Source organism: Cervus canadensis, chromosome 8 (genome assembly GCF_019320065.1).
Source record: "Cervus canadensis isolate Bull #8, Minnesota chromosome 8, ASM1932006v1, whole genome shotgun sequence".
NCBI classification, from domain to species: domain Eukaryota; kingdom Metazoa; phylum Chordata; class Mammalia; order Artiodactyla; family Cervidae; genus Cervus; species Cervus canadensis.
The window spans coordinates 91,208,956-91,234,205 of NC_057393.1; the positions used below are offsets into that span (position 1 = coordinate 91,208,956).

At 41.4% G+C, this 25,250-nt stretch overlaps 1 protein-coding gene and 1 pseudogene across 2 annotated transcripts in view; one reads left to right on the forward strand and one right to left on the reverse strand.

Annotated features, from left to right (window-relative positions):
- NUP133 (nucleoporin 133) overlaps nt 1-25,250 on the forward strand; it is a 53,718-nt gene that overhangs the window by 2,581 nt on the left and 25,887 nt on the right. Inside the window, exons 3-14 of one of the 2 annotated variants that reach the window (XM_043477195.1) lie at nt 4,487-4,590; nt 5,701-5,808; nt 7,677-7,811; nt 8,438-8,608; nt 10,251-10,406; nt 10,718-10,788; nt 14,648-14,795; nt 16,728-16,875; nt 17,714-17,871; nt 19,492-19,583; nt 23,598-23,794; nt 25,002-25,096. In XM_043477195.1, coding sequence (XP_043333130.1) covers nt 4,487-4,590; nt 5,701-5,808; nt 7,677-7,811; nt 8,438-8,608; nt 10,251-10,406; nt 10,718-10,788; nt 14,648-14,795; nt 16,728-16,875; nt 17,714-17,871; nt 19,492-19,583; nt 23,598-23,794; nt 25,002-25,096 — 1,583 coding nt within the window. The remainder of the gene's footprint in view (nt 1-4,486; nt 4,591-5,700; nt 5,809-7,676; nt 7,812-8,437; nt 8,609-10,250; nt 10,407-10,717; nt 10,789-14,647; nt 14,796-16,727; nt 16,876-17,713; nt 17,872-19,491; nt 19,584-23,597; nt 23,795-25,001; nt 25,097-25,250) is intronic. The other variant, XM_043477196.1, reaches the window with a different exon arrangement.
- Nucleotides 1,177-2,018, reverse strand: LOC122446703 (annotated as a pseudogene).

The window sequence follows — 25,250 nt, forward strand, 5'->3', positions numbered from 1 at the left end:
GCCTAGGTCTGGCATGAAGATAGAAATTTGTGCTTTCTCTTGCCAGGCTGGTAAAGAATCCATCTGTAATGCAGGAGACCCCGGTTTGATTCCTGAGTTGGGAATATCTGCTGGAGAAGGGATAGGCTACCCACTCCAGTATTCTTGGGCTTCCCTTGTAGCTTTGCTGGTAAAGAATCTGCCTGCGATGCAGGAGACATGGGTTCAATCCCTGGGGTGGGGAGATTCCCTGGAGAAATGAACGGCCACCCACTCCAGTATTCTGGCCTGGAGAATTCCATGCACTGTATGGTCTGTGGGGTCGCAAAGATCAGACATGACTGAGCGACTTTCACTGTACTTCACTGGTGTACCTTCACTTCCTTGGGGAGAAATAGGTGACTTACTTGGTTTTTCATTGTGTTTGAGAAATATAACAAATATGGGAAGCAGAATGAGCTTATTTTAGCACAATGAAGTATTTATGGTTGTACATACTGTGTATGCAAAACTCAGTCCAATTTCAAAAGTTGTTTGAGTATATGAAGTTTAGCTTTTTAAAAAAATCCAAAAACTGCCTTACATTATTGGGTTTAATAATGCAATAGAATGAAGTCTTACTTCCATTTTGGATCTGTGTAGTACCCCAGAAGCTGTATGCATAATTTTTTTTTTTTTTAACCTTTCGTGCTCATTTTTATTTTCCCTTTTCCTTCTCACATAAGAACTTTTCCACCCACCAATTTTCTTACAGCTGTAAAGTCATTTGATGTTGGTCAGGTACCATTTTATCCCCTAAAACTTTGGTGGCATCAAAATATGACAGTTAACTAGTGTTAAACCTATAAAATATTTATATAGCTCAGCACTTTAAGCATTAGACACTTGGCAATTAAGCCACATAAAAATTGGACAAGACCCTTGTCCTACATGTTCAGAATCAGGTGTTCACAGCCCCTGTCTGGTGCAGCCCCTATCTGGTGATTGTACATGATTCAGAAGGCAGCAGAGGCAAGAGGCAAGTTACTTTGAAGGACGTGGAATACCATGATCGGAAGAACATGTTGGTACTCCAGGGTCATGTACCACTCCACCTTTCTCCAGGGTAGTCTTGATGATTCTGGAATGGCAGGTCTGGCTGATACAGAATAAAGACGACAACACAACATTTACCCTGTGGAGATATCCCAACTCCTACTATGCATGTATGGTGATCTTGAATGCAACTCATCTTGAAAACTTGTCATGATCATTCTGGGTTTTTAGGTTGGGTGATCCATCAATCTGGCACTCAACTGTTAACTTCTTTTATGTCATCCTTATTACCAAAGATGAACTAGAGGTAGCTCACCTAGTGGCCGTAGATCACTCCCATGCAGTTTTTTCCTGTAACATGAAAAATATTTTATATCTATCTTTCCACTGGGAAGATAAGTTGATAGAACTGCTGGGCTTTCATTCTTTGCAATACATTCTATCCTTGGTTCTCATTGAGGCTTTAATATAATCATTCTGTTCATTTTCACAAGAGTACAAAGGTTTCCTGTGTTGTGGCCAAACTTGGCATCATCCACACCTCTGCATGCTTCAAGTAAGGCAAAAGGAAACTGACATGCAGTATAATCTGGACCTTTCGGCTCAGAAAAGTTTCCATTGTTACATTCTGTGAGATTCTGTTCTTCTAAGCCATATGGCTTTAGAAGTTTCTTAAGGTCATCAGTGTACCTTTTATAGGACTCTGGATTAGACATGCTGAATGAAAATCGAATACCATCACTAGTTTTGGAAAAACCATTTAAGTCCTGAACTTGGAATCTGGTCATGATCTTTTGGAATCTCATTGTTCAGAGTCTGAAGTATAGCCCACATTGTGAATGAAGAGAGTGCAGCCAGGAACCCATAAAAGAGTAGGTGGAAGAGCAAGATCAAACTCAGCTCTTAGCAGTGCACCCCAGTAACTCTCTGGTGGTCAGGTTGTAGATGAAGACCTTCCACTTGGCCAGACTCTGTTTGAAGGACTTCTTGTCTGTCTTTGTCATGGTGTGTGCTGACCGCACGAGGAGTGGCGGCTCAGAGGTAGAAGAGGCAAGAAGGGTGGAGGTTTGTCCTGGTTTGAGCAGCAGCAGAAGGCAGTGTGTCCAAGGGACCCTCCTCGCTGTGCTGAGCACACAGGCCGACTGCTCTGCACCGTGCCGGGCTGGGCTGCCGCGCCGGCCAAATTTATGTTATCAGTTTTGTGCACCATTGGAAAATTCTCTTGGCAGAAAATTATTATTTTCATTTATTTTAAAACACTTGTTTATTTTTTACCGTGCTGGGTCTTTTCATTGCTGCTCCCAGGCTTTCTTTAGCAGTGAGCAGAGGCTACTCTCTAGTTGAAGTGCATGGGCTTCTCATTGCAGTGGCCTCTCTTATTGCAGAGCACAAGCTCTAGGGCACGCTAGCTTCAGTAGTTGTGGAGCATGGGCTCCAGAGTGCAGTCAAAGAGGTGACCCGTGGGCTCAGTTGCCCTGCAGCATGTGGGATCTTCCAGAACCAGGGATGGAACCTGTGTCCTTACATTGCAAGGCAGATTCTTAACCAATGGACCACCAGGGATGCCCCACTGGTAGAGAATTAGAGTGGAAGTGTGGAAGGTGTGGTCAACACGAGCTTCAGAAAGATGCCATTAAAGATGAGAAGTTGGGGTGACTCTAAGAGTAAAGTTCAGAGCATCCTTTGATTTCCTGGAACAGTGTTTTTCAAACTGCAGGTAGTGACTGAAATCACTTTAGTGGTTCATGACCAGCATTTTTTTAAAAAATGAGGTAAAGTAGATTCAGAATGTCAGAGTGTATCTCATTTTGTTTTATTTAAATTGTGTATGACTACATCATGCTGTAAAATGTATTTCATACTGTGAATGACAGTCAAAAAAGTTTAAAGTACTCCATTCCATAAAAAGGAATATTTCTCATCAACTTGAACTAGCACATTTTACCAGTAAGTCCATGGGAGCTTCAGGTACAGTTATTTTCAGACAACTAAACTTCTACTAACCTCTGTCATGCATTGTTCCTGGTTTAAATATATATATATTTTTTCCCTTCTAAAAATTTCAGTTTAAATTGCATTTAAGCCTTTGACACACTCCTGGTTCATGTCATCAGATCATGTTAATAGCAAATAGTACACAGACTCAGAGGAGAGACTTTCTAGAAATCAGGATGTGAAAACTGAAGACTATGTAAACTTGAGATGATCTCATCCTCACATGGAAATTTCCAAGCCCTAGTCAGTTGGTGTACTGAGTCAGGGTCCTCAAGGGTTCACCAGTGGAGGATTTGAAGCTGCCACAGTTCTTTTAGGGAAAGAAGGTACCAGTCAGGTATTCCAGTTCAGCAAAAAGCCCACACTCAACCTAGGTATGATTTGATATTTATATTTCAGCGTGTACTTTATTGGTGCCTTTTATTTTGCCCCTCTACCCTGTCTTCAAATGAAGAGCAAAGCTCATATTGATTAAATTTCTAGGGCTGTTAATGCATTTACACAGGTTTAGCAGCAACACTTAGAGCAGCAGTAGAGTAGTCTTCCCTCAGCCACAGGCAGACATTCCAGGAGCCCCAGGGGTTGGCTGAGACAGAATAGCACTGAACCCTGTATATACTATGTTTTTCCTATACATGCCTGCCTGTGATTAAGTTTAATTTGTCAGTTAGGCACAGTAAGAGAATATCCACAGTGCTGCATCACTTCTCTCTGCTTTGTGGCCTCGTTTAGTAAAACAAGGTTACTTGAACACAAGGACTGCAACACCAAGACAGTTGCTCTGATAACTTAGACTGCTACTAAGTGGGTAATGGATGGGTGATGGGCACAGCGTCCGTACACTGGACAAAGGAATGATTCACATCCCCATCAGGACAGCGGGACACTGCAAGGTTTCATCACAAACTTGGAAGTGTTATTTCCAGACTTTTCCATGTAATATCTCAGGCCCCAGTGGACTGCAAATAACTGAAGCAACAGGTGAAGCTGAGGAAACCTAAGCCCTTTAGGTTAGCATATAATAAAGTAATTCATCACATTCAAAGAGCTCTTGTTTGAAAATCTTGTTCTTTTGCAGGAACATGATTTTTCCTTGAAATGTTTTATGTATTTAATGAGGGGGTTTATTATTTGTGTTGCTTTATCAAAATAAAATTATGAATGTTACTAAATATTATAAAAAGTGAGATAAGTTTGTAACAAAAAATAAGAAATATTAAACCTAAGACCAGAACATAGTTTTTACCTTTCAATATATTTATAAGAGTGGTTGTCAAAATTAAATGGATCTCTTATTTTGGATATTAAGAACTCTTGAATTATTCAAGAGTATTTTTTGTTGTGAGTTAATCTTGTATGTGTGGTGGTTACTTTTTTGGGTGAAGAGTATGGCAGTGAGGAGGATTTTGATATGAGACATTTTCTCAGTTTTAATTCATACTGTAAGATTCATTGCATACCTTGTTTTTTTCTTTAGTTGATGATCAGCTGACTGTTCACATAGATGAAGGTGGATGGGCTTGTCTGGTCTGCAAAGAGAAACTCATTATTTGGAAGATTGCTCTGTCCCCTATCACTAAGGTAATGATTCTTTAAAGAGCTGGAGGGAGAGAGAGGAGGAGATTCCTAATTGACTCTTAATTTTTACCCTAACTTTTTAGAGTTGTTGGAAATCTGTAATTTCAATTGACTCAAGCATTATAGATTTGCATTTTTATAGTGATATGAAATACCAAGCATGAATGCACATCTGTGTATTGGGAAAAAGGTTTCTCTCCTTATCATGATTTTAAACAAGATATATTTTATTTACATGTAATAAAGCTAGAGACATTGGCATTTTTAATGAATGTCTTGCTAGTCCCTCTGTGCAGTGAAGTCTAAGACTAAATCCATCCACATTAACTAGTGAACTGTCTCTAAGAGGATAGGAATGTGTTGCACTGAATCTACTGAACCATGTGTAAGAAAATAGGAAAAAATTATACCAGTTTTTATAATGGTAATTTAACTCTTCATTGTCAGCTTCTCACATGGGGACTTTAATTTGATGTTCGCTGCTATACTCTCAGCAGCCTCTTTCTGTCCACTCCAGATCAGGCATCCTCTCTTGCAATACTTGTGCCCACTGGGACTGAGGCTCCAGCTTCCCTAAACTCTTCATGCCTACTGGCCTCTGTACACCTGCTGTCTAGGAGACCATGACTGTGGTTAGGAGCACAGGTGAGGGAGAGGTCCTGCGGTGGGCATCCTGAGTTAGCAGAGGAAGCCTGATTCTGGCTGAGTCTCAGAAATATTTTCTAGGCGACTTGGAATACATACTCTAGTCATGCCAATTTTCAATGTCAACTCAACACAAGATTAGACTGGGAAAATTCCGTAGGAAGTCTACACAGCTCTTTCAACCAATAGACTTTTTTTTCGGTCTAGGAAGAGATTGGAGTAGTTTGTGTTAAGGGTCTGGTCTAGCTGCTAAGTTTTCCTGATTCTATATCTCTTAAAATACTTTGTTTTAAAATGAGTGAAAATGATGATGGAAGCCTGATCAAAAAGATGTGATAAGAAAGTATTTCTAGAATAGTATTTCTAGCAGTGAATTAGAATCTAAAGTATGCAGAGAAAGTGAAGTCAGGTGCATGTTCAAAAATTGGATTTGAAATGAAAAATTTTTTGTTTGGATTTGTTTTATAGTTATCTGTTTGCAAAGAACTTCAGCTGCCACCTAGTGACTTCCACTGGACTGCCAACTTGGTGGCTCTCTCTTACTCCACTACCTCCGGCGAAGCACATTCCACGCAGGTGGGTGACTTAAATGCTTACTGAAGCACATTTTTTTAAGATAAGGGAGTTCTCAAGTTGGGGGGATCACCGAGTTGGGTTTTGAACCATAGCTTTAAAGCTGCAGGAATCAAGACAGAATGGTAACGGCAGAGGTAGACACACGGGGCAGTGGGACAGAACAGTGTACACTACAGACCCACACAGAGATGGCACGCTGAGCTCTGACGGGTGCGGAAGAAACTCAGTGACACGAGGATGGTCTTCTCAATAAATGATGTTGGAATCATCGACCATCTTTAGGAAGAAAAAAACATTCCTCCTAAACCTCATGTAAAGATGAACCCCCAGTGGACCATAGGTCTAAATGTAAATTGTAAAACTAAAAACTTTTAGAAGAAAATAGGAAAAAAAATCATCATGACATGGGGTTAGTTGAAGAGCTCTTAGAAATCACCAAAAATGTGACTCATAAAAGAAGAAAAATAGATAAGTTGGACTTAATCAAAATTTAAAACTTGGCTCTGCCAAAGACTCTGAGAAGAAAATGAAGAGAGAGCTACAGATTGGTAGGAAATACTATAAATCAAACATCCAATAAAAGACTTGTATCCAGAACATAAAATGAACTCTCAAAACTTAGTAAGAAAACAACCCAATTTAAAAAGTAAGGCGTAGGACTTGAACACTTTACCAAAGAGAATATAAGGATGTCAAGCCGTGAAGAGACATTCACATCGTTAGCCATTAGGGGAATGCAAATAAGTGAGATACCAGGTCACTATTACTACGATGGCTGAAATTAAAAGCACTGACACTGCCATCTGCTGGTAAGGATGTGGAGCAACTGGAACCTCATACTTTGCTGACAGGAATGCAGAATGGTGCAGCCACTGATTTTCACTTTCTTAGAAAGTTAAAGTGCCCTTGCCATATGACCCAACAATTCCATTCCTGGCTGTTTGTTTTAGAGAAACTAAAGCTTATGTTCACATACCCACACAGACACACACCCCCCCACACACACACAATACACTAATGTCATAACACCTTTATTTATGATAGCCAAAGGTGGAAACAATCTGAATATCCTTTAGCAAGTGAATGGATAAATAAACTGATTCTTCCATAGGATGAAATACTGCTCAGCAGTAAAAAGACATGAGCTATTGATCCATGAAACAACATGGGTGAATCTCAAAGGCATTGTGCTAAACTAGATAAACCATTGTCAAAAGGTTCTTTTCTATATGATTTTGTTTGTTTGGCGTTCTCAGAAAGACAGAACTATAATGATGGAAATGGGGATTGCCGGGGTGAGGGTAGGGGAGGGTGTGACCAAAGGGAAAGTATTACAGAGCTTTGGTGCTGCTGTACTCTCCTATATCCCTATTGTGGTGGGACTTGAGTCTAAAAGTGAAAGTTTTAATCACTTAGTTATATCTGACTCTTTGTGACCCCATGGACTGTAGCCGCCAGGCTCCTCTGTCCGTGGGATTCTCCAGGCAAGAATACTGGAGTGGGTTGCCATTCCCTTCTCCAGGGGATCTTCCCAACCCAGGGATTGAACTTGGGTTTCCCACATTGCAGGTAGATCCTTTACCATCTGGTCCATCACGTGTTTTAAATTTCATAGGACTGTAAAAAGCAAAACATTTTGTATGATCTGAAGAGAAACAAGGGTATAAAAATTCATAGAATTATAAAACAGAAGGAGAAAATGTCAGTTTTACTGTATGATAATTTTTTAAATATGGAAAAAAGGAATTTTTTCCCCTGATTTCTGTTAATCAGTAGTACATTGCCCTGGTTTCTTATGTCAGTGTCGTCAGACTACCGCCTTGGGCTCGTTTTCTTGTGTCTGCTGAGTGTTATGGTCTTGTTTCGAGGCTGTTGCTGTCATGGTTGCCACCAGAGAAGGATCTGTCCGCTACTGGCCAAGCCTTGCTAGTGAGGACACCTACACGGAGACGTTCATAGATCTGGGAGGCGATAAGACCTACAGTTTCCTAACAGCAGTACAGGTATACGATGGATATTCTTTTATATGTATTGGAGAACTGTCATTTGGCTTGGAAATCAGGTTTGAATGACTAAAAATTTGTGATTTTGAGCAGATCATACAGGTAGGGGTGGGAGGAGATCACAAAAGAGGCGAGGAAAGAATGTAAGGATCTAGGATTTGAGCACTTAGACCGAGGGAAGCCCTTCTTGCAGGACTCTGATGTGTCAGCGGAGCACAGTAGCCAGTGGTGTTTGTTTCTGTCAGAAACATATTTAGAGAGTGATTCAGCAACTTAGAGGAGGAATGGTTTGCTAATACATGTTCTCCTGGTTTACCAAAGAAATAAAATCTGATTCTTGATTTGCTGAACCTACATAATGTGAACCTATAACTTAAAAATCAGAATTTAAAAAAAGGCAAACATGCAATTAAGAAAATGGCTACGAAGTTTTTCTGTGTAGTATTAAGTGAATGGATTCATAAATAAATGATTTTTAAAAAGTAGCACTGTTCGTTTTTTATTCTTTTAGATTTATGTTGAGGTACAGATGATTTCCCTCAAAGTGTATCAAAGTGATTTGTGTTCATTTTCTTTTCTTAGTCTTAAATGCTTAACTGAACTAATTTCACAACGTTTGTTCACAGGGAGGAAGTTTTATTTTATCCTCATCGGGGGGCCAACTAATCCGCCTGATGCCTGAAAGTATAGGAAAAATTCATCAGCATATCCTGCCTCAAGGACAAGGCGTGCTTTCAGGAATTGGTCGGAAGGTTTCTTCTCTTTTGGGAATTTTATCTCCTAGTAGTGATCTCATTGTAAGTTGATACAGTAACTTTGTTTTACTAGCTTGTTTCTTAGTGAAATCAGTAATTTGGCAGACTCCTATGAAGTTAGCGTTGCCACTGTATGAACAGTGGTGTACATGAGATGAAAACTTTGATCTATCAATGAAGCATTTTTATTATGATGATCAGATGAGTCCATACTAACCCTCTTGCATCCTCTGTAACATTGATTATTCTTAAGTTTTATAGATTATCTTACAAGTTCATTTTTTGAATTAAAACTAGGATGTAAAATTATAAATGTGTTTAAGGATTAGTAACCAAAAGTGTGCTTTCCACCCCCGCACCTCCAGCTGTCTGTGTGGATGGCTCAGATCTGTGGCTGCTGGGCTCTGCCCCAGGCTCTGAAATGGTGGGTGAAGATGCTGGGAACTGACATGTGGGGCATCTGCTCTGCCAGCTGCCCTGTGTGTGTCACCTCCTGTTGTTATTGTCATCTGTAGTGTTTGGAGCTTCATGTCCAATTTGTGTTAAATAAATGAGGAAATGGCTTCAGTGAGGCTACTAAAGCTGCCCGAAGTTGAAAACTGCTCAGCGGCAGATGCATGCCCACATCTGTGTGAATTGAGAGCACGTGGCCCCGCCCATGACTTTTTTAAGCATTGTATTTTACAGGAGGACAGCTGAGTAACATTGCTGTGGTTTCAGGTGGACAGTAAAGGGACTCAGCCATACATACACATTGTCCGTTCTCCCCCAGACTCCCCCTGCGCCCAGCCTGCCACGTGACGCTGAGCAGAGATCCCGTGCTGTGCATTGGCCGTGTTAAACACTGCACATCCTTTGTCAAACTGTGCTCTTCCCTCTGATTTCAGGCTGCTCTCATTATCTGCTTCCTCAAGTGCTCTTTGAACCTAAACCTTAGCATGTCTAGAAAAGAATTGCTCATGTTCTCTTCTCTCCTACTGGCTTACAAATCACATTTTTCTTTTGAGCTGTCTATTTCTAATGGCACTGTTGCCTGTTTCAGAGACCCAGGTATAAAGTCCTGGTTGTGTCTGTGTGTGTCTCCCTCTCTTTATGGAACAGATTATCTGCCAGGTTCTATAGATTTGAGTCATGGTGACCGGACCAGTGGAGACAATTAGGGTTTTAGTTCAGCAGTCATGCATATGCAATTTTTAAGTTGGGTTAGATGTGTTCTTCAGAAGCAAGGAAGATGAAGTGATGTAACCGTGTGGAACTACACACACCCCTCCAGATTCCTTCTCCTGTAACACAGCTCTTCTGCTCACAAGCTATTGATACTATCTCCTTAGCTTACTTGGTTTACAAACTCACATTCAAGACTGTGCTGTGTGTGAACCTTAGTTTTGCTTCTTTCTTAGCTATAATCCACATTCCAGTTTAGCAGGACTGTGTTTTGTTCTCTAAAGAGCCTCTGACTTTCCTGCCTCCCTACTCTGCTCTTCCTGGGCCTTCTGCCTGTGAAAATCCTCCTTACTCTCAAGGTCTATTTCAGGATCACTTCTTCCCTTGAATCCTAAATGAAGAATTCTGCTAGAATTACTAATCAAATAGCTATAAAATATAAGATTTTTTAATTTCAGAAAAATCATCATTGACATTAGAATTTAGTGATCGATAAACTTTTTTTCTCCTCTCCATACAGCTTTCAAGTGTCCTTTGGGATAGAGAGAGAGCGAGCTTTTATAGCCTGACAAGTTCAAACATCAGTAAATGGGAATTAGATGATTCTTCAGAAAAACAAGCACATAGCTGGGATATAAATAGAGTCCTGAAGGAAAACATTATTGACGCTATCTGGGTAAGGAACAGTAACATTCATCTCTGTCATTTTTATTTATATAAGATTGCTAGTTCCTTTAGTTGTGTTTATTAGAACACATTTCAGTGTAATACATCAAGTTTTAGCCGTCAGATAAGCAGAGATGGAGTATTCAATCTTTACAAGTATTGGGACTCACTGGTTTACTTAATTTTTTAAATGCATACATTATTCATTCATTAAGTTTAACTTACTGTGGATGAGGCAATTTAGTAGATGCGGGGTATATAAAGGTGAAAAGAAATGATTCCTATACTGAAGGAGCTTACATTGTTGATATTTTCATGTAGGGATCTGAAAGTAACTATGAAGCTATTAAAGAAGGGGTCAACATTCGGTATTTGGATTTGAAGCAAAACTGGTAAGCAATTCATTTGTCGTGAAGAACATAGGTAGTTGTTTGGAAAAAACAGATTGATGTTTTTTATAGAATAATAAGCACCCTTGCTATCTGTTCTTCTGATGTCTCTAACCCTGCTGCTGCTGCTAAGTTGCTTCAGTCATGTCCAACTCTGTGAGACCCCATAGATGGCAGCCCACCAGGCTTCCCCGTCCCTGGGATTCTTCAGGCAAGAACACTGGAGTGGGTTGCCATTTCCTTCTCCAATGCATGAAAGTGAAAGTGAAGTCACTCAGTCGTGTCCGACTCTTAGCGACCCCATGGACTGCAGCCCACCAGGCTCCTCCGTCCATGGGATTTTCCAGACAAGAGTACTGGAGTGGGGTGCCATTGCCTTCTCCGTCTCTAACCCTAATCTTCTATTAATCCACCTTCCTGAATTGCTTTGTTCTGTCTGGCAGTGCTAATTCATTTCAGAAGTGTGGGCAGTTTTCGGCCTTCTGCTGCGTGTCCCATTAGCTGTCTGCCCTTGTTAGGGATCATCTGTTCTGCTCGCATGGCCGGAGCGTCCGAGAGCTGCCTGCCCTGCTGCTGGATGTGCGCCATGCTGTTGTCTTTACTGACTCAGTGGAGATTCTAGGGGCTCTTCTCCAGTCCTTTTTTTGTTGCTGAAGGAGCTTCAGCCTGATTGTGTGGCTGTATTAAATCAAGGAAGGATGCATGAGGTTTTGTCCTGGCAAAGTTAGAAGTTAGAACTCAGAGTACAAGTTAGAACTCAGTCATGGTTTATGACTGAGTCACTCAGAGTGAATTTCCTCTTAGAACCAATGCTCCTTACTAACACATATATATGGAATTTAGAAAGATGGTAACGATAACCCTATATGCAAAACAGAAAAAGAGACACAGATGTACAGAACAGACTTTTGGACTCTGTGGGAGAAGGCGAGGGTGGGATGTTTCGAAAGAACAGCATCGAAACATGTATATTATCTATAGTGAAACAGATCACCAGCCCAGGTTGGATGCATGAGACAAGTGCTTGGGCCTGGTGCACTGGGAAGACCCAGAGGGATTGGGTAGAGAGGGAGGTGGGAGGGCGGATCGTGATGGGGAATACATGTAACTCCATGGCTGATTCATGTCAATGTATGACAAAACCCACTTCAATATTGTAAAGTAATTAGCCTCCAACTAATAAAAATAAATGAAAAAAAAAAAAAGAACCAATGCTCTTAGTGGTGCTTAAGATCTCAAGTTAGTCTGATAAAGCTACTTAATCCCATGTTATTGTTTAGCTTTAATATTATGGTCATATAGAACTGAAAAGCCATTTATAATAGGGCTTCTGTGATAGAGTTTATAATGAGTGCAAACATATGATTTGTAATTCTTTAAAACATAGCTTACTGGAAGTTAGGATAATTTTTATGTGTTTTAGAGTAGTTTAGTAGAATAATTCTACTTGTTTCTTGGCTTGCAGTTCTGCTGTTTAATTTTTCTCTCGTGGACTGTTGAGACTTGTCAGGATCCTTCTTTATAATTTCTGAAAAATTTGTATGTAAAGTATCAAAGAAGTAAAAATGATATGCTTAATTTCCAAAAACATTTTAATTAAATACAGTGTATCTTGTTTTAATTTATCTTTACTGGACCTCCGTCATAAGTTTAGAACTGGTGCCAGGATGCAGCCAACTGTGGGGAAGAGGATGTGACATTTTTTCACATGTAATTTTCAGAATGGAGACATAGGTTGAGCACAGAGACGCGTGCTTAGGACTTGCTGTGCTGAGGCGGACCCAGAATGCTGCCGTGCCAGCAGGACTTGGTTCTTGTGGGGCCGGTGAGATGCAGCTCTTATCCTCCTCCTTGGCCCCTCCCGCCAGTGCTCCAAACGATCCGCTCATCACTCTATATCCTCAAGTTCCACTGATCCTTGTAGACTGTTCCATGTCTGGACAGGTGTCTTCTGTTTCAGAAGCATGTGTCTCCCTGGTGCTTGTTGCTCTTCCTTGATCAACTGTTCAAGTTTTTACTGACTTGCAAAATTAATTATCTTTCTATCATCTTTACTACCCAAAATAGCTTCATGTTATTTTAATCATGAAGATTTTTTTTTTGGTAAAGATGTCAAATGAAGCTGATCTAAGCACCACTTCCTGAGGAGTTCCTTATTAGCCGTGTCTCTGGGCCTCATTGGCACCTCTCACCCCACGGCAGTCCAGTCTGTGGAGTAACTTCAGTTGACTCACCACAGCATGGCCGTCTCTGCCTCCCTACTGTGTTCCCTGGGGCCTCACTCACTGCCCGCTTAGCTCTCACCCAGGAGCTGTTTAGGTCACTGCCGGTATGTTCCCATTTGGACCAGTGTCCTTGAAGTTTTCGAGGGAATTCAGGTAGAAGTGATAAGAGCTGGGGATCTGAGGAAAGGAAACAGTGGAGAAGGAAACAGAGTTGTATCAAGACTGCTGGATTTGAGGTGCATGTCCTCTAGTCAGTAGCTTGCTTTATTATTTTTAGTTGTCAGTAGAGAGTGCTTGTCATCCTGTTAATATTTCTGAAACTTGAATGAAAGTTGATAAAAATGCTACTAAATGTTTTAGGAGTTGAGGTTAGAGACCATTTAATTTTTTTTTATGTTGGGGGCAACAACTCTGATAGATTTAAGAGGACCACATACATTTTTAAGATGGAAAAAAGTTTGTTTTCACATACAGCAGCTTGAATATACAGTAGCAGTTCTATGATTGGTTATTAAAGATAAAACCAAAATGTTTTTCTTCTGTACAAAAGTAAACTTTAAAAAGCAGATTAGATCAGGGGTTAGCAACCTTTTCTATAAAGGGTCCAAAACTATATTTTTAGGCTTTAGGGACCACGTGTTCTTCATTGCAGCTCTTTTACTTACCAGTGGTAGTATTAAAGCATCCATAGACAGCAGACAGACAAGTGGGCATGGCCGTCTTGCAGGACAGATACATCTACAGAAACTCACCTGTGGTCAGTTTGACCTGAGAGCTGCACTTTGCTAATCCCTATGTTTGATGATTTGTTGGTCTTTTAAAGTCAGATTTATTGAGTTATATTTTACATACAGTAAATATTTTGTACCTTTTTTAGTGTATAATTTGGTGAGTTTTGACAAGTGCATAGTCATTTAACTACAACCACAATCAAGATACAGAACAATTCTATCACTCCGAAAATTCCTTTGTACTCCTTTGTCAGGGGCTTTCTGGGTGGCTCAGTGGTTAAAAAAAAAAAAAAAATCCACCTGCCAGTGCAGGAGATGCAGGAGACACAAGTTTGATCCCTGAGTTGGGAAGATCCCCTGGAGGAGGAAATGGCAACCCACTGCAGTATTCTTGCCTGGAAAGTCCCACGAACAGAAGAACCAGATGGGCTATAGTCTGTAGGGTCACAAAGAGTCAAACAGGACTGAGTATGTATGCACACACTCCTTTTTCAACCCCATCCTTCACTTCCAGCTCCTGGCAACCATTGATGTCTTTTCTGTCCCTATAGTGTAGATGGCATCATACAGTATAAAGCCTTTGGAGTCTGGTTTCTTTCACTTAGCATAATGAATTTGATATTCATTCAGTGGTTCCTTCCTTTTTACCGCTGAGTAGCTTTACCAGGATTTGTTTATTCAGCAGTTGAAGGGATACTGAGTTGTTTCCATTTTTAGGCAATTATGAGTAAAGTCACTATAAACATTGGTACACAGGTTTTTGTGTGAAGATAAGTTTTTATTTCTCTTAGGTAAATACCTAGGACTGGGCTTGCTAGGTCATATGGTAAATGCATGTTTATCTCTTTAAGAAATTGCCAAACTGTTTTCCAAAGAGACAGTATATCTTTCTTTTTCATTGATTAGCGATGGGCTCCTAATTTTGGCAGCAGCATGGCACCTGGCTGACAGCCCCTGCCTTGTCTATTACTCTCTGATAACAGTAGAAGATAATGGCTACCAAATGTCAGATTCAGTGACTGTGGAAGTCACTCAGTATAACCCACCTTTTCAGGTAAGATTTCTGTTTATAAGCTAAATGACCAGTGACAGTAACTTGCTGAGTTTTTTCTCCCTAACAGTTGCAAGGTCAGATTCTTTGAGATATTCATCTGTAAGGCTTAGAAATACGTTTAATTTAATTTTTAAAAAATCTCTTTATTGGGGAACTTTCTTGGTGGTCCAGTGGCTAAGACTCTGTGCTCCCAATGCAGGGGGCCCGGGTTCAATCCCTGGTCAGGGAACTAGATCCCTCATCCTGCAACTGAGAGTTTGCATGCTGTAATAAAAGATCCCACATGCCCCAACTAAAACCTGGTGCTGTCAAATGTAAATACATTTTCTAAAATAAAATCCCTTTATTTATGTATTGTTAATAGCCACACCGTGCAGCTTGCAGGGTTTTAGTCCCCTGACCATAGATTGAACTCGGGCCCTCAGCAGTTAAAGCAGAGTCCTAGTCCACACTGGACACCAGGGAGTTCCCAGAAATACATTTTAAATAGCTAGTTTTTAGGCATTGCATTCTGTTTGCCATCTCATAGTCATTCCTCTGTTCAGCCTTAGCTAAAGAGAAGTGAGAGTGGGAGCCCTTGACAGCAGCATGTTGCTCCTGCAGTAGCTCTGTGATAGGATTTTCATTTCTGTATTACTGAGTAGAAAGAAAATATTGACAATGAACTGCAGAGTGAAAAATAGGAAGAAACTTGATGGGAATTGGACTTCTGTTTTGAGTGCTGTGTATTACAGAAAAATCCTCTTTTTGCTCAAATACGGTTATATTTGTAGGTAACTGCATTATATATTTATCAAAATTCATGTGAATAGTTAAAAGGCAAGAGTTGTGGACATGAGGGGACAGGGCGGGGCTGGGTAACGAATTGAAAGAATAGCATTAAAGCATATACATTACCATATGTAAAATCAGGTAGTCAGTGGGAATTTGCTGCGTACACAGGGAACGCAAATGCTCTGAGACAGCCTAAAGGGGTGGGATTGGCTAAGAGGTGGGAGGGAGGGGGCATATGTATACCTCTGACTGATTCATGTTGATATATGGCAGAATCCAATACAATATTGTAAAGCATTCATCCTCCAATTAAAAACGAGTAAATTTTTTAAAAAGACAAGCTGTCTAATTTTAAGCTTCTTGATAGCAATTTAACATTGTTTAATAACTGCTGTTATTTAGGAGAGGCCTACACAAGGTTAACTTCATTTAACCTTGTATAGTATTTAATTCTTTTGAACTTATTCTTAATACAATTTGCATAACTGACTACTGTAAGGAAATCTTAATTTGATCTTTCATTTCAAACAAATAAACCTTATGTGTTCTGATTATACAAGAAAAGTACACTCAGTGTTAAAAATTTTTTCAGACAATGCAAAAGGGATAAAGAAGACAATTTGAGAATTAAAAAATCATGGAATTCCACTTTGATGTTTGTAAAATTCTTTTAATAAGCAAAGTATCCTTTTGAGCTTTTGCTAATTATATGACTTACTAAGTCTTATTTCTATTTCTGTTTCTAATTTCATATATGAACAAATTAACTCAGTTTTCTTGTGCTTGATATCTGCACAGTGAAGAAAGAAGCAATATTTATCAGGGGTTGTTTTAAAAGTATCTCTAAATTCTAAAATAATGAACTAATTTTATTTTCTTTCTCATGTTTGTTAATAGGCTTTTTAGTTGAAATCTTACCACCATGGAAACATTTTCAAACTTTGCTAGTTATTTGCAACTCAGCAAATGATTTCTCTAATTGATGTTTATAAACTTATGTCTGTCATGTTTTGTAAATCATGTCAGGTAATTTTCACAAGGATATTCAGTAAATTACTTTGTCATTTTTATGAGATAGTGTACAAAAGTGTGAATTATGAAGTCATACAAAAGTATTTTTTGTTTCAATTCTTATTAAATATAACCTTTAATTTTCAGTCTGAAGCCTTGACTGTATGTCGGTTGATGGTCCCAAACTTTTCAAACCAGACTGCCTGTCTGTACACTGAAAGCGCCATCTACATGTGCTCCACGGGGACCGGGAAGTTTTCTCTCCCTCAGGAGAAGATTGTTTTTAATGCGCAAGGTGGGTCATCGGTTTTAGAAACTAGGATCAGGAACTCATTGGTCATTCTGAGAAGTTTTTGTTCTCTTTCCATAAGCTTTGCTTCAAGCATGATACTTGTGATAATTCAGCACCATACCTACAGTAGCTGAGAAACTGGGGGTGGGGTGGTAGAGCCGAGTTTTACTATAGACAGAAAATAGTAGCATTTTCCCCAGAAGAGGCCAAGAAGGAAAGAACTGATGCTCAGACAAGTAATTGCTTCTTCCTGGTCAGTAAGAGTGACTTATTCTGAGTTGATATTCTTTAAACAAGTTTGTTCAGACCCCTGAGTGAGAAGAGTCCCAGGCACTGGACTCATGCAAGGGGACTGTGGCGGGGGGCAGGGGGCGGGGGGAGCCAACCATGAGTGGGAAAAACAAGCAGGTAGTATTTATCTGAAGGGGCAGAGGACAAAATCGAGGTGAGCAGCAGCATGGCTCCTTGATGGTCTGGTCCCAGCCCCAGGGCCTTGACTGGTTGAGGGGATGCTGTTTCGGCTGCAGGCAAGCTTAGACCTTTTCCTTGCCCTGCCGCGGGCTCACTCGGTGAGTCAGAGTGGGGTTGACGAGCTGCTGCTCTGTGTCTTGCGGAAGGGATGATGTTCTTGATTGGCTCACTGCTTTTGAGCAGCACCGTGGAGGACTCAGCCTGCCTCTGCAGATAGCAGGGAGCCCTGACTTGATGCAGGGTCATAACTGGGTGCAGAGTAGGAGTAGCATGGTAAAGGGCCGTCAGCAGGCTCTTCTGCTTAGGGAAGTAGATTCAGGAGGGGATTGTGTGGTAATATGTATTTGATTCGTATTTTCCTTTCTCTTAGGAGACAGTATTTTAGGAGCTGGTTCCTGTGGGGGTATACCTATCCTTTTTTCTAGAAACAGTGGATTGGTGTCTATTACTTCAAGGGAAAATGTGTCCATATTAGCAGAAGATCTTGAAGATTCCTTAGCATCTTCAGTTGCTGGACCAGGCAATGAGGTAACGTGGTTTCATAATTTTTTTTTAAAATATAGTTGATTTTGTTGTAGTTGTGTAGTTGCTAAGTCATGTCAGACTCTTTGTAACGCTATGACTCCGTAACCCTCCAGGCTCCTCTGTTCATGGGATTTCCTAGGCAAGAATACTGGAGTGGGTTGCCATTTCCTTCTCCAGAGGATCTTCTCCACCCAGGGATCAAGCCCACGTCTCCTACATTGCAGGCAGATACTTTACCACTGAGCTACCAAGGAAGCCTGTTACAAAGGATTTAAACATTTTTATTGGGCTGTTTCCCATAAATGTTTGAAAGTGATACAGTTTTGAAAGAGTTATGATGAAGACATTATTTCTTTTATCTCTCTCGTTTCCTTTGTCCTCTTATTCAGAAGCAACTACTTTTAAGTCTTTTAGGGGTTTTTTTTGTGTTTTCCTCCATATTTCTAAGTAATATGTGTGTATTGCTGTCTCTCTCATTCGTTATTTTTCATCATCTGTAGACCTCCTGTTATTGAAGATGAGGACTTGGGGTCACTTCCACGGCTCTGCCTTGCCTTTATCATTCCAGTATACATTTTTTCCATTCTAATCACAATGTGAATGTTGTTTTACAGTCCAGAGTGAAGCAGTATGCTGATTATATTTCTTTAATGTAGTGTACAACTTCATGTGATGCTTGGAGTGGACTAATTGTATATTTGCTCACTTTTGTCTGATGCCGGGTTTAGTCTCCAGCACGTTCCAGCAGCTCTGTAGATGACTTTCTGTCTAGCGTTGCCCGGTCACATATAGAGACCCTGTGCCTGCTGTCTGCCTGGAACCACCTGCTCCTTGTCCTCAGCATCTGCGCACCGCCTGCGTTTGCCTGGTCTCCCCTTCTGTCACTTGCTGCTCTTCCCTCTGCTTTCCTTCTTTGTGTAGCTGGAACCACAGATGTGGGGGGGAGGGGGTGGTTGAGTCTCTTTTTCTTCTTGGTATTCTAGGGATGATTTTTGAGGGGAGAGCGGGGTAAAAACTGGTCATTTTTTTCACTGTCATCTTGAAGCTCATTATCTGTGAGATTTTTATCATTCTTTTAAGCATTAATACTATTTTGGGTAATTTCTGTTTGAAGAATATGTAAAGTATATAGACTTTTTGTGTAATTCAAAATGAAAATGATTTAGTAACAGTTTGAACAGAAAGTAACTTTTTAAAAAACTTTCATTCTTTTGTAATCATGTAGTTTTCACAATCCTGCTATGTATTCTGAAGCTATCTTAACAGTATTCCATTTCTTTTAAATTTCTCCAAGTTTTTCTTTAAGCTTGAAATCAACCATTATGATTAGAAATATACTCTGTGATATAAGGGTAAACCTATCCAAAGGTTGTGTTGTGATGAAGTCCCCAAATAATTTTACTCACAATATAATTCCTGAATTATATGTACATTTTCTGTAGGACTGTAATCATTTGATGTTTCCGTAAATGTCTTAAGTATATATGTCATTGATACAGAGAATATGGCAAACAGCTTGTGTGTCTGTGTTGTTTTCCTCATAGCTTGGTCTAATTTTTTTTGCAGTAACTAAGAATATTCTTATATACCTTCAACTCTAAACTATAGTTTATTATTTTACAGAGTGTGGTTTTTGATACTTCTACCAAGAATGAAACTATTGCCCAGGAAGATAAAACCAAATTGCTCAAAGCTGCTTTTCTGCAATTCTGCAGGTATAACAAGTTTTTAAAATTATGGCTCTTTTGATGTCCAAGGACACTTTACTGACATTTGCTGCTTATTTGTTGACTAGTGGGAGTGAGTTGAAGGAATGACGCCATCACCGAGATGTTTTTCTGAGCTTAGTACTTTGACAACCTCTTGTTCTGATTTGGGTAGCCAGGGGAGGATTCCAGCCAGGCTGGGAAGAACATGATGTAACACAGCCCTTGCTCTTGTTGCAACAGTGCAGCACTAGAAATGGTAGTTGTAAGGTGGCTTGTGAGCATCTGTTCTGTGTGATGTGAAGGCAGTGAAGTTGCACACAGACGGTCATCCCAGCTGTTGTAAAGTGTTGGCCTGGTGGTCGAGTTTTGTACTGTTGCAGTTACCGCAGGACTCACTGGCTTACTTAATACAGCTCCTGGTCCTGCAGTTGGGCTGTTTGGGGTTACGCCGGGGGTGGCAGTTTTCCTGGTCCTGCCTGAGCTCGTGCATGGTCTGTGGTCAGTAGCCAGCTGTCTGGCTACACTTGCCCACATTTTGGGGGCCGGTGTCTCTTCATCTAGCAGGCTGCCCTGGCCTCTCTCAAGCCTCAGGGTTCCGGGAGCAGGAGAGGGCAAGCATTGCTACGTGAGCACTCCTCAAGTCTCTGTCTGGTCATGTTTGCTAATATCCCAGGGGCCCTGGCGAGGTCCGGGGGAGGACGCTCACAGGAGGGTATGCACAGGGTGGGGCAGACAACTGCTCTCGCTCCGTCACACTTGCTGACTGGGTACAGTCATCTCCGCTTGTCCCCCACACACATTCTGCATAGTATGTGTCTGGTACCTTCCTTAAATGGTGTGCATTCCATTAATGTTGGAATTAACACTCAGGAACATTGTGATCCAGCCTTTGCTCTGCCCCTAGTTAGCTGTGAGACTGGACAGACCGCTTATCGTTTCTGGAGTTCTGGTTCAGCAGATCTTTGTTTTGAAGAGATATTCATACTGTACTGCCTCCATTTCCCTCACTCTCAGCTCATGGTCCTGTAATTCTGCTCCTAGTGGTGTCTGGTGCACGGAGCCTCCCTCTCACCAAAGGGGCACACAGCTTGAAAGGGGCGGTGCACTCACATGTTGAAAATTCTGGGCCATTGTAGTGACGAGGTCTACGGAACTTAGTTTCTTGTCCAGAGGAGGGCACCATTAGATCAGCTTTTGGTTTCTGTTTTTATATAATATTCTTTTAATCTTGTTTTATTGCGTAGTGTTCAGTCTGACTGCCAAGATTTGGATTAATACTATGATTTTATCTTGTATAATTTTATACTTTAATTAACAATTCTGACAGTCCTGTCACATCTCAACATTTATATGGTAATAGAGTCATTGTACTAGTTTCCTGTGCCTGCTGTAATAAACTGCCACAAACTGGGTGGCTTAAAGCAATAGAAATCTATTCTGTCACAGGTCTGGAGCCCTGGGGTCCAAGATCGAGGTACCAGCGTGGCCAGCTCCCTCTGAGACCCTGGGCCAGGACCGTTGCTTGCGTCTCCCTGGCTCCTGGTGGCCGCTGGTCCCTGGCTTGCTGGGCCGCGTCTGCGCCCCTCCACTTGTGGCCAGTGTCATCCATGGCTGTCTTCCCTGTGCTCCCGTCCTCACATGTCCTGGTAACGACACCAGTCATTGGAGTTAGGGCCCACCCTAACCCAGTGTGACCTCACCGTAACTCACCTGATCACATCTTCAGAAGCCTCAAATCCCAATAAGGTTACATGCTGAGTTTCTGAGTGTACTTGGCTTTGGGGGAAACACCATTCCACCCAGCATAGTCATTTCTAAACGTTTTACTGGAGAAGATGATTAAGTCCAGAAGGGGTCCCTGACCTTAAGTGCTGAGAGTATAGTAACCTTCGGACTGGTGTTATTGAGCTTCTAACACAATTGTGCCTTCTACTTACACTGCTTAGCATGAAGTACCATGAAGTGAACAAGTAATCATTTCTGGGATGGTATCAGCCAATAGTCTTTAAAAAATTAAGACTTTTCACAAATGAAATTATGATACCTTTAAAGCAGCGTTTCTCAGTCTTCTCACTATTGACCTCTGAGGCCAGATAATTTTTGTTGTGGGGCTGTCCTGTGAATTGTAGAGTGTTTAGCAGCATCTCTGGCCTCTTCCCTTTTGATGCTGGTAGCATCCTTTTCCCCCAGCCTGTGACAACCAGGATTATTTCCATAGGGCCCAAGTTGGTGGGTAGAACTTTAAACTATTGTTTAGTTTTTTTGTGAAGGTAATATTACTATTTTTTTAGTATGGTTTCTTTGAAATTAATTTTCTTTTGATTTTCATTTTGCTGAACTTAGTATAAATATAAAATCTTGTTCATGAGAATTTTAAGAAACTTTGTCTTTTGAGTAAAACACTTCATTACTGAGTGATCTTGCTGTAGTACACTTTGTATTCCCGTAACCTCTAGCACAACTAGGTTTCCAGCTTCAACCTTGCCTTTAACACTTTTTGGCAGTTCCTCTGTGTTTCTCTGATCAGCTCTGTCTCCTGTTCTGCCCAGAGACCATTTCAACCCTTTCTTCACCTCCTCTGTCCCCATCTCTCCTCTACCCTTCCACCCCGCCACAGCCCAGCAGTTGCTTCAGCCTCCTGTTCCACAGAGATAACAGAAGCCATTGAGACAGCTCCCTGTACTTAGCACGCACAGGCTTCCCTGCACCCCAGCTCCTCTTCCTCCTTACCTCCCTGGAGAGCAGGAAGGAGTATTCTTCCTGAGGCCAGTCTCCATCTTTGTTCTGAGTGCCACTGGGTCCTGCTTCCCTTGAGACTGTACTCTCTTAGTTATCCTGTCCTATATCTCTGACATGCCATTTTTAAAAAAGACCAGGTCTTTGTGTCCCCCTTTGATCTAGCATCTCTTTTGTTTGTTCCTGTTTATAGCTAAACTACCTGAGAAGCTGTCTCCAGTTGTTATTGTCTTCCATATTTTCCTCTCTCTACTCCCTGCACAATCTTTTCTCCTTCCCAGGCTTCATTTGCTAAAGAAACACAAACCTACCTTGCTCTGGGCCGGTACATATAATGATGAATGTTCAAAAGCAGTTGTGTGTTCCACAGGCAGCTGGTTGTAACACATCTGAAACTGCTTGTCTTCTCCAAAGATTATTCTTTCTTTCCCAGCCTATGTTCCAGCCACATTCAGTTGTTGAGACTCATCTTTACATGTCAGATCTAACCAATGGCCAGAATTTCCCTCTTGTATCTCTTTCTCAAAGCTGTCTACTTGTCTCCTTCTCTGCTGCAGCTCCTGCTGGTGGAAATTCCTATCCTCTCTTGCCTGGACAAATTTCTGCAGTAACTTCCTCTCTGGATTTTTACCCCTCATGTCTGATCTCCCATCTCCATAGCGTAGTTAGAATGATCTTTTAACACTAGAACAGATCACATTTCCTTCTGAGCTCACACTCTGTCACGTTTTCTGAGACCTTCTGTACACTGTCCTTCAGTTGCTGGTGTTCCTAGGAGGTCTGCCTGGACCCCTCTTCCCTCTCTCCTCTCTGGGTGGTCGCCATTCCCCAGGCCTTCGCTTCTCTTGCCACAGGTGTGCGGGGAGCTGTCTCTGCGGCTGTGCGTCCCTCCTGCAGTCCCCCAGCCTCCGCACCTTCTCCTCCGAGAAGGCCCTGCCCCCTGGCGGGTCCTGTTTCTCCTCTGTGTGCTCGTGGCCCGCTGCTAGCTTCCGTGTGTGCGCGTCACTGCCGTTGTCTCACTCCTGCCACCGTAGCCTTTGTGACGTCGTGGGGCGGGCTTCTGATGCTTTGTTTATTGTCCTGTCTCCAGAGCCTGCATATTGTAAATGTTCATCATATATTTGTTGAATTAAGGAATGGATGATTGTTGTCTCCCTTTTAAATAAATGTTATTAGAAGTGATAAACATTGGGCTAACATATGGGATTTTAGCTTCACAATTAACTTTCATGGTGAATTTAGTACTTTGAGTTGTAATGCTTTTGTTTTCTAATTTTATTTCAGGAAAGATTTAGGTCATGCTCAAATGATAGTTGATGAGCTGTTTTGCTCTCACGCTGATTTGGACTCCGATTGTGAGCTAGACAGAGCTGTCACCCAAATCAGCGTGGACCTGCTGGATGACTACCCGGCTTCCGACCCACGCTGGGCTGAGTCTGTGCCCGAGGGTGAGAGCATCCGAAGTGTAATGCTACAGGGAGGTCTGTTGCGACAAGAATATTCTGGTTCTTTTGTTTAAGCATTTCTCGGTGCATATTTTTTTATTTTCTGAAACCATTTAGTATTAATTCAGTATTTTGTGAAAGGTTGTAACTTTCCTTATAGCAGATTTTTAAAAGGGCTCAGTGCAGGTAGTTCCCTGGTGGTCTAGTGGTTTAGAGTTCAAGAACGTTCACTTCCATGGCCTCATTCAGCTCCTGGTCAGGGAACTGAGATCCTGCCAGCCTTGAAGCACACCCAAAATAAGGAACAGCAACAACAAAAACCCTACCTCATCTATTTTACTTACACACACACACACACACACACGCACACACACACACACACACACACACACACACACACCACAGCGTTCACTTCCATGGCCTCATTCAGCTCCTGGTCAGGGAACTGAGATCCTGCCAGCCTTGAAGCACACCCAAAATAAGGAACAGCAACAACAAAAACCCTACCTCATCTATTTTACTTACACACACACACACACACACGCACACACACAGAAAGGGCTCAGAACAGATCTGCATAGTAGAACAGAAACCGAGGAAACGTTGGAGCAAATCCTACATGTTGTCAGCATTTTATTTCTAAAAGGAAATTCCTGGCATAGGTAAACATTTGGCACTTACTAGCCCCAAATTAAATGATAATTTTAGTGTAACTCCTGAATTTGGCCAGTAGAAATTATATGTTTTTCTAACAGCAGCAGTGATCAAACCTCGGCCTCTAGAAGTGGGCACATGTTCTCCTCTCTGCCCTGGGTCTTCTCCTGATTGTTTCTCTTACCCTCCAGGCAGCATTGGGCTAGGGTGGTTCCCAAGGACCATGGAACTGTCTCAAGCTTCCTTTCTCTCCCTAATTTCCTACCTAGCAAGTAGCAACAGGCTCCTTGGAGACTTGGGAAGGAAACAGCAGTGCTCACCTTCTTTCTTTGACTGTTTTGAACTGTCAGGCTTAGAATGATACAAAGTGATGAAGCTAGTAGTAATATATTTGTGTTTTGAATAACTGTGGTGTGAATTTTATCAAAGCCCCAAAGGTTTCCTATAAATTTTGAACCTCTTGGGTAATGTAATTAATAATTGCATGGAAAGGCCAGTTCTTCCCTTTTGTGTAGATTTTTCTCAACTTTTAGTGGCAGCAGTTGTTGTCAAGCCAGCCTGTCTTGTGTTTGTCTTGTTGTTTCACCAGAAGCACCTGGGTTCAGCAACACGTCCTTGATTATTCTCCACCAGCTGGAAGACAAGATGAAAGCCCACTCTTTCCTCATGGACTTCATCCACCAAGTAAGCATCCCAGTCGCTGTGAACCCGAATGGCTGGACTCCTGACTTTGCTGTGCCTCCTGTGGCTCGCTCATGACAGTGGGAGACCCTTCCTTGCTAATTCTGAGGTGTTTCATTGGGCGGGACATGACTCCTGTTGTCCATTTTCTTTGCTG